At 42.5% G+C, this 11,636-nt stretch overlaps 1 protein-coding gene across 4 annotated transcripts in view; it reads left to right on the top strand.

Annotated features, from left to right (window-relative positions):
* Positions 1-247: 247 nt before the first annotated feature.
* Positions 248-11,636, top strand: part of LOC118368422 (ral GTPase-activating protein subunit alpha-2-like) — a 140,461-nt gene continuing 129,072 nt past the window's right edge. The window contains exon 1 of one of the 4 annotated variants that reach the window (XM_035752499.2): positions 248-677. In XM_035752499.2, coding sequence (XP_035608392.2) covers positions 572-677 — 106 coding nt within the window. In that variant the 5' untranslated portion in view covers positions 248-571. The remainder of the gene's footprint in view (positions 678-11,636) is intronic. The other 3 variants (XM_035752496.2, XM_035752497.2, XM_035752498.2) reach the window with 3 other exon arrangements.

Below are 11,636 nucleotides of genomic sequence, written 5' to 3'. Positions count from 1 at the left end.
AATCAACTTTAGTACATGCTGTCAAAATGCAGCATTCTGCAATAGGGACGGGAGTAACAGCAACCAAATTTGGTTGACAACATTAAACATAAAACAGCCCTACCATGCTGCAATTTTTACAGTTTTATAAACTCAGAGGGGAACGTTCTCTCGCTCCAAAGTTAACGCACTGACTTAGACTTTAGACTTTAGACTAAGCAGTGCTTTTCAATGCGTGAGATATAAGAAGTGTGGTGTGTGAGAAGAGGGTCAAATACGTGTTTCAAGGCCAATGCGTGAGAGTTGGTAGCTCTCAAAGACAGTGGCACTATTAAGTTTGTGTGAAATTGTAAGCATGGGGCAAGCGCTTGAGCACTTGCTGGCCACGTAATACAGGGGGCGTGGCCACGTTAGGAGCTGCGCTTCCGTGTTTACACACTTACGAAAAAGGAGGGGACAAGCGGCGCAAAGTATGCTCGCGGAGCAAGCGTAGAGCGGTGGTGAGGAAAGTGGCGGTGTCACAGCATAGGCTCACTATATGGTAAAGAAGAGGTAACTTATTCTAGGTTTCAAAATTGCGTTTTACAGCGGAATGTTCACTCGAAGGGGCCATGGAGACGTCAAGAAATCTACACAGAAAGTTCTGGACCCAAAGAAGGATGTATTGACCCGACTGAAGCACCTCCGGTCACTGTTAGGTGAGTGACATGTCATCGAGCTTTGATGCAGCACCAGTGACTCGCTCGATTATTGATGGTGCCTGCCTCCTAGTAAGCTAGCTAGCTAACCTTTGAGTCCAATGTTTATTTTTTATTTTTTACCACGTCGAATATATGTGATATCATGCTAACCTATATGATAAACGTGGAGCTGGCTAACGTTAGCTAGCTAAGCCAAGCCATCCTTTGTGGTTAGCGCGTCTGTCTAACGTTCGTTTGCAAGCCACCAGTAGTGTCATTGTAGAACGGTTAGCCAGAGCTAGCTGATTAGCATGCCAGTCAGCAGCAGGCGGTTACAAAAACCTAGCTTTGAGCTAACAAGGTGCTTCGCTTCACGTCCTAGGTACTAACTAGATGGACCGTTTTGTTTGCAAGTTGGCTGTTTGCTTACTAGCTATCAACCTCTAGTCCTTCAAGGGCTTGTTAGCTAACCTAGCAACTGGCACTGTCTAGCTTGCTAAACTCTATGAAATGTATATTGCTAGGCTAGCTAGCATTAACAAAAGGGCCATTCAGTAACGTTAGCCAACATTTGGAGATGACATCTGAACAGAATGCACATGACACTTTGTTGAAACATGTAACTAGTTTGCTAGTCCCACAAATTAAATTAACCTTTGGGTGTACTTTCAATTTCTTATCTAGCCAGTTAGCTACATATTCAGATTGTATTGCATAATTCATAGGTGGTCGTCACATGACATGGCTACCTATTCTTATTGAATGCCATTTATTTTGTCCTGATGCAGGCAGTAGGACATTATAGGAATAGACAGCCAACAATTAGGTATGTTTTTTTCTATTACCTGCAAGTAAAGTATCTTATCATTTTTGTCTAAGACATTGTCTATATATCAAAAACAAAGTGAAAATATAGATATTGAATAGAAGATGCCTTCCTATTGTATAGGCTTATCTATCTTACCCCAGGTATGGTTATCAGAGAAAGGATGTGGGGGTGTGTGTGACAGGTGACTGTAGTTCTGCTAGTTTGTTCTCTTTGGGGAAATGAACCACTGTTTTATTTTTGTGGAATTGATCTTACCAGGCTTTGTGTTTAAATGTGTTTAAGTCTATCTCACTATCAGTTCCTACCTAGAGTTTTAATGGTCAATGTTGTTTCTATCACTCATCTTATTCAAAAATTCAGAAGCTTGCAAGGACAAGAAAATACATTTGTAAAAATTGCAGATATGTTTGGAATGACAGATTGTGGATCGAACTCTTTTTAATTGGACATACAGTCAGGTCCATCATTTTTGGCACCCTTAATAAAGATGAGCAAAAAATACTGTAATTATACTGAGCTATATTCTATACAACAAAACAAAGGGACATTTTATTTTATACTACAATTGCTCAGAGAAATATTTTGTTTAACAAGTAATAAAAACAAGTCTCAAGATACTGGTCAAAATTATTGGCACCCCTGCTTTCAACACTCAAGTCTTTTTATCCAATGTTTTATGAGATTGGAGAACATTTTAGACCATTCCTCCATACAGAATCTTTCCAGATCCTTGATATCCTTTGTCTGCGCTAATGGACTGCCCTCTTCAATTCACGCCACACGTTTTAAATGTGGTTCAAGTCCGGAGACTGAGATGGCCATTTCAAAATGTTGATTTTTGTGGTCAATTAACCATTTCTTTGTTAATTTTGATTAGTGCTTGGGGTTTTTGTTTTTTGCTGGAAGATCCATTTGCAGCCAAGTGTCAGCCTCCTGGCGAGGGCAACCAGGAGTCTTGGCTAAAATGTCACGGTACTTGGTAAAGTTCATAATGTTGTTGACCTTAACAAGGACCCCAGGACTGGTGGAAGCAAAATAGCCCCATGACATCAAAGATCCACCACCATATTTTACTGTCCTTCTGTAGCTCAGTTGGTAGAGCATGGCGCTTGTGACGCCAGGGTAGTGGGTTCGATCCCCGGGACCACCCATACGTAGAATGTATGCACACATGACTGTAAGTCGCTTTGGATAAAAGCGTCTGCTAAATGGCATATATATATATATACATATATATGTACTGTAGGTATGATATACTTTTCTGCATAAGCTTCTGTTTTTCAATGCCAAACCCACCACTGGTGTCCGTCGCCAAAGTACTCTCTGACCATAGTACCGGCATGACAATAGAGCTCTTTGGCCACGCATACCCAACGTGTTCTCCAACCTCATAAAACATCTTTATAAAAGGCTCAGTGTTGTTATCCTCACAAGGGGAGAGTGCTAGAGTATTGAACACAGGGATTTTTTTCTCATCAAATAATATAATAGCAATTATTTTTGGAGCATACAGTATCTTTATCAAAGGTGCCAATAATTGTAAACCTGACTTTAAATCGAGGACATATAGACGCCTCATTATATTACACTCTTTCCCATTGAATGCTGTTAAAAAAAGTATCTTCTCCATTTATTTGCAGATGGGACTCTTTTAAAGAACGTCCTGTTTGTTAACCCAGGGTCTGCCTTTGAACAGGAAGCGTCATTCCGTGTTGTAGGCCTAGGTTATATGAATACTGTAAGGTCATTTAGCCTAATTGTTCTCTGCATCAGTACCATTCCATATCAGACTCTCCTCTCTGGTGTAGTGTCTTTTATGAAGCTCATTGTGGAGCGGTGTGCTAGTTGGACCATTTCAATTGACTCCCCTTGCCTGAGTCCATCTTTTAACAGGCTCGCTGACCTGTAGAACACCTGTACCCGGGACTGGCCCCCTGTCAGGCACTACCTATCAACCACTTTACACTGTGTACAAATCTCCATCTCAAAAAAGTGCAGAACTAGCGCAAAGGTGGTTAATTTGTCAAAAGTCTAGCCTATCAGGGTACTTTCCTGCTGGCGCTGCACATTCAATGTCAAGACTTGTACAGTCAAGATAGAGGTCAACAGTGGTCCAAGGGAGTCTGTTACTTCCCTACGGTTTTTCTTGTCCTCATGTGTGGGCAAAGATAAGGCAGGTCTGTTTGTGCAGCAGCTGATAGCTGGGCCTCCATATTGATGTTCATTGGCCACCCCCCTCCCTCCTGCAGTCAGTGTTTTCAACAAAGAAGGATTTCCTCCTGGTCTGGTGCTGGCTGGTTCCTGTGTGGACAGGAAGTGGGGATGAGTGATGGGGTGCTGGACACAGCAGGGAGTCTAGGGGAAACGTTGACCTCTTTTAAGAAAAAAAAATAAATAAATTGTGCTGTTATGTCATGGTGAAAGCTTACAAAGCTATGTGGTTTTTATTGTTGTGTTCAAAGGGCATATTTTGACGAGAATCTGGACAGATTTTTACACACACTGACCAAAGAACACAGACATGCCACTCCCTCAATTCTTACAGAAAGATAAAATATGCCACTTCTGATGTTTTTGATATCAAGATTGGAATTATATTAACGGTCCTTCTACATGTCAGGAACATCCTGAAACCAGTGAGAGTCTGGACTCTGTCCCTGGTGCCCCTATCCATGTTGATTCAGCTTGACCAGTGTTTTCCACAAGCACATGGAGTAGCCAGCCAAATAGAAAAAGAAGCCTGCTGGGGGTTCAGAGCTTGTTTGGTAAAAAAAAATCTTGATTTTCGTGGCCTCTGGTACATTCTACTGCTTTTATTCCATCTGAAATACACGGTGAAATGATTGAATTCTCCATTGAGTTTACCTCCGAGTGGATTTTTTTTGTGGTATTTGTTTGAATGACAGGAAATTACAGTGTATGCCTATTTGTTTTTCTTTGGGGGGGGGGGGTTGTCTAGGACTATTTTCTAAGTAAGAGACCTATCAATCTTTTTTAAACATTTAACTTTGTCTTCTCTTGAGATTTAAAGTATTGTACTGCAATATATGAATTTTCCCGCAAGATATGAAAACAGAAGAATTAAGTAAAATAGCCCAAATTATCTTGGAATTGTGTGATGGGCACTTTTTCAAATGGAAAAATGGGATCTCGTAAATAAACAGAACAGATGCTCAGTTAAGTTATGGGTCCATATGTGTTAAGAGGGAGAACAATATTAGTGAAATAATTTGCAATTCTCTTTGTGAAGGCTTCAAACTTCTTAAGAGGCATTTTCTCAGCTATCTGCAATACAGGTATGATTGAAGAATGACGCAGGTGTTAAACATGGGCTTTGCTACACAGAAAGTTGCAGTTAATTACTCCATTGTCAACACTTTGATTAAATCAGTAGATCTATATCAACATCTTTGAAAATACCATACAAATATCGTAGCTTTTAAAACATTTCAATCTGTTTTCTTTTATCATATTTTGGACCAGAGTAAGGCATTCTCACCACAAGCCTACCTATTGTTCCTGCAGTGAGGAGGATTCACCATCTTCATTGAATGTTTTTATAATTTATCTGCAGATAATTTCCAAAAAGCCTACCAGTATGTAAAATAGGGAGCCTAAACATCAGCTCTCTTACCAATGCGATTCGGTAGGCTACTGACGAGTCACTGACTGGCTAGTCCTGATGGACTTTAAAATACAAACAAAACATATCGAAAATACAAATGAGATCTTTAGTTCACTTGTCCCGTTTCGATACCATTGACATGTAACTACTGTCATGACTCTCCTGTGAGGATCCGAAGGATCAGGTTACAGGTGGGTCCGCTCTACAGTGCCCTCTCTCTCCCGCAGAGGGGGAGGGGTGAAGTCGGACATTCTATGACACTCGTAAATACCTTGTGGAAACTCTGCCTTTGGGCTTTGCAGGAGGAGGGGAAAGAAACCTCTGTTACTAACAGTAACATCAAAGAGTTGAATAATGAAACAATATTTCTGTAATCCAAACATTTGGAATGGTCCGTGGGTACTGAAAGAACAATTATGCCAGATCAGTTGTTTTGGGATCTCATTAAGGATGGTGTATGAACAACTGTATCTCTGAATGTGTATATTTCCCACTTATCAGATTTACATCCAAATGTTGTGGAACTTATACAATTAAATGTGAAACTATTTGTAAAGAGATGAAATGTGATGTTAGCCGTGTAAATGAGAATTGTTTTTCATATCAAAGTTTTAACCAGTCAGTGGCCACACTCACGGGAGCACAGACATTATGTTGGCGTCATGGAATGCCCCTTTTGCCAGAGTTGAATGAAATTTACATTAGACCAGAGAACGTGAGGACGCAGTCCACAGACTGAAATGGTTGACATTTAAATGGAGACCAGTTGCATGCAGCACCAGCTGATTACGTAACAAATGGTTAAGAAATTGAAATCTCTAGAGACCAGTACGTTGCCGGGTTGCTACGGGCGTATAAAATGTTTCTAGCTCTACATTAGACCAGCGTGACTGACAGTGTGAGCTGAAAGGTACGGACGGAATGGTTAGAAATTCTCCCTCGAAGAAGACGACACAGGAACATTCCGTCTGCAGCTGTTTAAGTACTTTAGTCTAGTAAAATTGACCGAAGACGCAACCATTTACTGTCACCACTATAGATGCCTCTATTCTAAACCAACAGAGCCCACTGAACAATATGGGGTAGACCTGTGGAGGAAACGTTCTCACAGACACTCGGAAACCTACTACACTTACAAAGGACTTGGTGACCTCTGGTGAACAACCAAAGACTTTCTGTCAAATTACTCCCTGTAGGTAGAGTAATTTGAGACAGCAAAGACATACACACGTAAATATTAGTGATGCACCGATATGACATTTTTGACCGATATCTGATATTTTCCTTGCCACAAAAAACATGGTGATATTTACATTTTTAGCTGCCTTTTATGCATTCTAGTACAGTTAAATATTTAACTCACACACATGGACGCAGTGGTCTAAGGCACTGCATCTCAGTGCAAGAGGCATCACTACAGTCCCTGGTTTGAATCCAGGCTCTATCACATCTGGCCGTGATTGGGAGTCCCATAGGGCGGCGCACAATTGGCCCAGCGTCGTCCGGGTTTGGCCGGGGTAGGCCGTTATTGTAAATAAAAATGTGTTCTTAACTCACTTGCGTAGTTAAATAAAGGTGACACACAAGACACTGACCAAAAATATATTTTGATGGCATTTACCTATGTCCCCATTACCAGTAAAACATCATCAAAACCTATTTCTTTCACTTACTTGATGTACTGTTTCGTTGTTCAGTCGTTTCATTTTAAACCAGATTTCCATGGAACGCCGGTTGGGTCTTTGCGTGTCAAAACATATACTATTTAACACTATTTGATGTGTCAAATAAGCTTGTTGACCCATCAGGACCTGAATATGACTGCACGCCACATAATTTAACGGGTTCATACATTTATTGAGCATTGATGAATTACACTGTCACTTGTTTCCTGAAAAGGGACGTTTTTGCTGAGTTTGCGGTCGAGGTTGAACAAATTCTGCTTTATTACCAACGCATTATTGTAAACACATTGTTCGTGGCCGGTGTTTGCTGACTTTTTTTGTACAGCTTTGACAGTGCTACTGTAACAGGCTGGATATAACCCCACCCACTTTGCCAGAGCACAGCCCCCCCACACCACGAGAGGGATATCTTCAACCACCAATTTACCATCCTGAGATGAGGCCGAGTATAGCCCACAAAGATCTCCGCCACGGCACAACCCAAGGGGGGGGGGGCAACCCAGACAGGAAGGTCACGTCAGTGACTCAACCCACAAGTGACGCACCCCTCCTCGGGACGGCATGGAAGAGCACCAGTAAGCCAGTGACTCAGCCCCTGTTATAGGGTTAGAGGCAGAGAATCCCAGTGGAGAGAGGGGAACCGGCCAGGCAGAGACGGCAAGGGCGATTCGTTGCTCCAGTGCCTTTCCGTTCATCTTCACACTCCTGGGCCAGACTACACTCAATCATAGTACCTACTGAAGAGATGAGTCTTCAATAAAGACTTAAAAGTTGAGACCGTGTCTGCGTCTCTCAGTTAGGTAGGCAGACCATTCCATAAAAATGGAGCTCTATAGGAGAAAGCCCTGCCTCAAGCTGTTTGCATAGAAATTCTAGGGACAGTTAGGAGGCCTGCGTCTTGTGACCGTAGCATACATGTCGGTATGTACTGCAGGACCAAATCGGAAAGATAGGTAGGAGCAAGCCCATGTAATGCTTTGTAGGTTAGCAGTTAAACCTTGAAATCAGCCCTTGCCTTAACAGGAAGCCTGTGTAGAGAGGCTAGCACTGGAGTAATATGATCACATTTTTTGGTCTAGTCAAGATTATAGCAGCCGTGTTTAGCACTAACTAGAGTTTATTTAGTGCTTTATCCTGGTAGCTGGAAAGTAGAGCATTGCAGTAGTCTAACCTAGAAGTGACAAAAGCATGGATTCATTTTTCTGCATAATTTTTGGACAAAGTTTCTGATTTTTGCAGTGTTACGTAGATGGAAAAAAAGCTGTCCTTGAAACTGTCTTGATATGTTCGTCAAAAGAGAGATCAGGGTCCAGAGTAATGCCGAGGTCCTTCATAGTTTTATGTGAGACGACTGTACAACTATCAAGATTAATTGTCAAATTCAACAGAAGATCTATTTGGTTCTTGGGACCTAGAACAAGCATCTCTGTTTTGTCCGAGTTTAAATGAAGAAAATGTTCAGCCGTCCACAATTACGAGGGCAATTTTGGGGCTTCACCATGTTTCATCAAAATGTACAGCTGTGTGTCATCTGCATAGCAGTGAAAGTTAACATTATGTTTCCGAATGACATCACCAAGAGGTAAAATATATAGTGAAAACAGTAGTGGTCCTAAAACGGAACCTTGAGGAACACCGAGATTTACAGTTAATTTGCCAGAGGACAAACCATCCACAGAGAACAACTGATATCTTTCCGACAGATAAGATCTGAACCAGGACAGAACTTGTCCGTGTAGACCAATTTGGGTTTCCAATCTCTCCAAAAGAATGTGGTGATCGATGGTATCAAAAGCAGCACTAAAGTCTAGGAGCACGAGGACAGATGCAGAGCCTCGGTCTGACGCCATTAAAAGGTAATTTACCACCTTCACAAGTGCAGTCTCAGTGCTATGATGGGGTCTAAAACCAGACTGAAGCTTTTCGTATACATTGTTTGTCTTCAGGAAGGCAGTGAGTTGCTTCAACAGCTTTTTCAAAATTATTTGAGAGGAATGGGAGATTTGATATAGGCCGGATTTGAGTTTTTAAAAATATTTTCTTGGTCAAGGTTTGGCTTTTTCAAGAGAGGCTTCATTACTGCCACTTTTAGTGAGTTTGGTACACATCCGGTGGATAGAGAGCCGTTTAATATGTTCAGCATAGAAAGGTCAAGCACAGGAAGCAGCTCTTTCAGTAGTTTAGTTAAAATAGGGTCCAGAATGCAGCTTGAAGGTTTAGAGGCCATCATTGTGTCAAGAGATCTAGTACTAAAACACTTGAGTTTGTCCCTTGATCCTAGGTCCTGGCAAAGTTGTGCAGACTCAGGACAACTGAGCTTTGGAGGAATACGCAGATTTATCGTGCATCCCTAGTAAATATGTACATTGCAATTCTTTCGAATGAGCGGCCGTTCATGTGCAAATTATTCGCATTTCCGTGAGCATAGTAATCGGCTGTCTGTACAATCGTGGAATTCCTTTGTCTCTCCCTCTCTTTTGAATCCGTCATTTTGTGTAACAAGCCGTCATACCGGTTTAGTCTACTAGAGACTTTTCATTCCATTGTAGTAGTGTAGTAATCGATGTGAAAACTATCCTGTTTTTTAATGTAATTCTGTGTAGTTAGTTAGTAGATAAATAATTAAGCCAATTAGTTTATCGCCGATTCATCATTTATGCTAGGGTTCGTGCAGATATCCAAGAGTTCTGCGACATTCAGAATGAGACTGATATGAGGTAATAAGAATGAACGAATTGACTGACTGACGAAAGGGAGATGTCTTTAGAGTTTAGTCGGGAGATAATAACTCGTAAAATAACTTTTCCCGTGGTTCCCCAGATTACTACTTAATTAATTGTTACATGATTCATTTAATCGTGTAATAATTGAACATGGTATGTGTCATTATTTTATAAAAAAACAAACACATTTAAGATAGTCAAGACTTGCCATTCCAAAATACAACGTAGTGTCAAGAATATATGAGATCGACTTTATTCAGTCAAGCTTGCTGTTCACCAATCAATGTACAGGAAGTTGATGCGCCAACACTTTGTGGCTGCATATGAAACACGCAAAAGAAAATAACTGAATGTGCCAGAAAACAATAGGCTAAGTTGATTTGGACTCATCGTTACCTCTAGCGGGAGAGGACTCTGCAGCCTTTTTTTCTGATTTGCTAATTGAAAAGTAGCCTAGTTAATTTAAGTTGAAAAAGTACACGGCTGAAAATTGCTGTGTATAGCCTACATTCAGCGCTAGTGGAAAACACTGCTTGACTCATGTTTGATTTAGGCCCAATATCACAGTATGACATGACAGCATCAGTAGGCCATACCAAGGTCTATGGTCAGGAAATAGTGACGGACCTAAAACTGCTATAGCTTATTTGAAGGGGAATTCTGCAGTCTATTTTCAGCAGAGTTTTTTTTTGTTGGTTTTGTGCCCAGCGAGGATATCTGTAATGTTGAGTGTGTGAGCTGCTGCATGTTAATTTGCTGGTCATGCCTGACTGGATCTGCCTGAGGTTGTTAATTACAGGAGCCTGCTAGACTACCTGATCACACATGGTTCTGTGACTGGAGCTGTGCATGGCTATTCCTTAACTTGGATCACTCAAACACACGCACAAACACCACACAGAATTGTGAGTGTGAGCAAGAGAGAGGAGAAGACAGAATGTTGGCCACAGTGTCACTTCATCCTCTTTCCTCTTCATGCTTTTGCGGTGAGTGATGGTGGGGTCAGGGTCAACTAGGATGGCTGCTGTTAGGAGGTAAAGCTCTGGGGAAACAATCACTGCCACATCGGAAACAAAGTCAGCAAGGTCCTTTTCCCTGCTGAGTCAAGCTGAGACCTTGACATGTGATTTTCACCTTTTCAAAACACACTGGATAGATACAATCTCGATTTATTTCATCCCTGTCCACAGTGTAGCCTTCTTTCAATCACTTGCCCATGTTCATTGTACCATAGCTTAATGCTGAGATGCTGCTCATGCGTCACAGTTTAAACGCACATCTTAGCAAGATGCTGCTTTTCATACTGCTTCCGCTGGCTTTCTGTCCGACTCCCGCACGGTACCGCAGCTTTTCATACTGTTCCCACTGGCTTTCTGTCCAGCTACCGCAGCTTTTCATACTGTTCCCACTGGCTTTCTGTCCAGCAACCGCAGCTTTTCATACTGTTCCCACTGGCTTTCTGTCCAGCTACCGCAGCTTTTCATACGGCTCCCGCTGGCTTTCTGTCTGGCTCCCACCCGCTACCGCAGCTTTTCATACGGCTCCCGTTGGCTTTCTGTCCGGCTACCGCAGCTTTTCATACTGCTCCTGCTGGCTTTCTGTCCGGCTACCGCAGCTTTTCATACTGCTCCCGCTGGCTTTCTGTCTGACTCCCTCCTGCTACCGCAGCTTTTCATACTGCTCCCGCTGGAATTTCTGTCTGGCTCCCGCCCGCTACCGCAGCTTTTCATACTGCTCCCGCTGGCTTTCTGTCTGGCTCCCGCCTGCTACCGCAGCTTATCATACTGCTCCCGCTGGAATTTCTGTCTGGCTCCCGCCCGCTACCGCACCTTTTCATACTGCTCCCGCTGGCTTTCTGTCCAGCAACCGCAGCTTTTCATACGGCTCCCGCTGGCTTTCTGTCTGGCTCCCACCCGCTACCGCAGCTTTTCATACTGCTCCCGCTGGCTTTGTCTGGCTCCCACCCGCTACCGCAGCTTTTCATACTGCTCCCGCTGGCTTTCTGTCCGGCTACCGCAGCTTTTCATACTGCTCCTGCTGGCTTTCTGTCCGGCTACCGCAGCTTTTCATACTGCTCCCGCTGGCTTTCTGTCTGGCTCCCACCCGCTACCGCAG

This window comes from Oncorhynchus keta, chromosome 35 (assembly GCF_023373465.1).
Source record: "Oncorhynchus keta strain PuntledgeMale-10-30-2019 chromosome 35, Oket_V2, whole genome shotgun sequence".
Taxonomy (NCBI): Eukaryota; Metazoa; Chordata; class Actinopteri; order Salmoniformes; family Salmonidae; genus Oncorhynchus; species Oncorhynchus keta.
The sequence above is the reverse complement of the archived record's forward strand: the minus strand, read 5'-3'. Positions and strand labels throughout refer to the sequence as shown.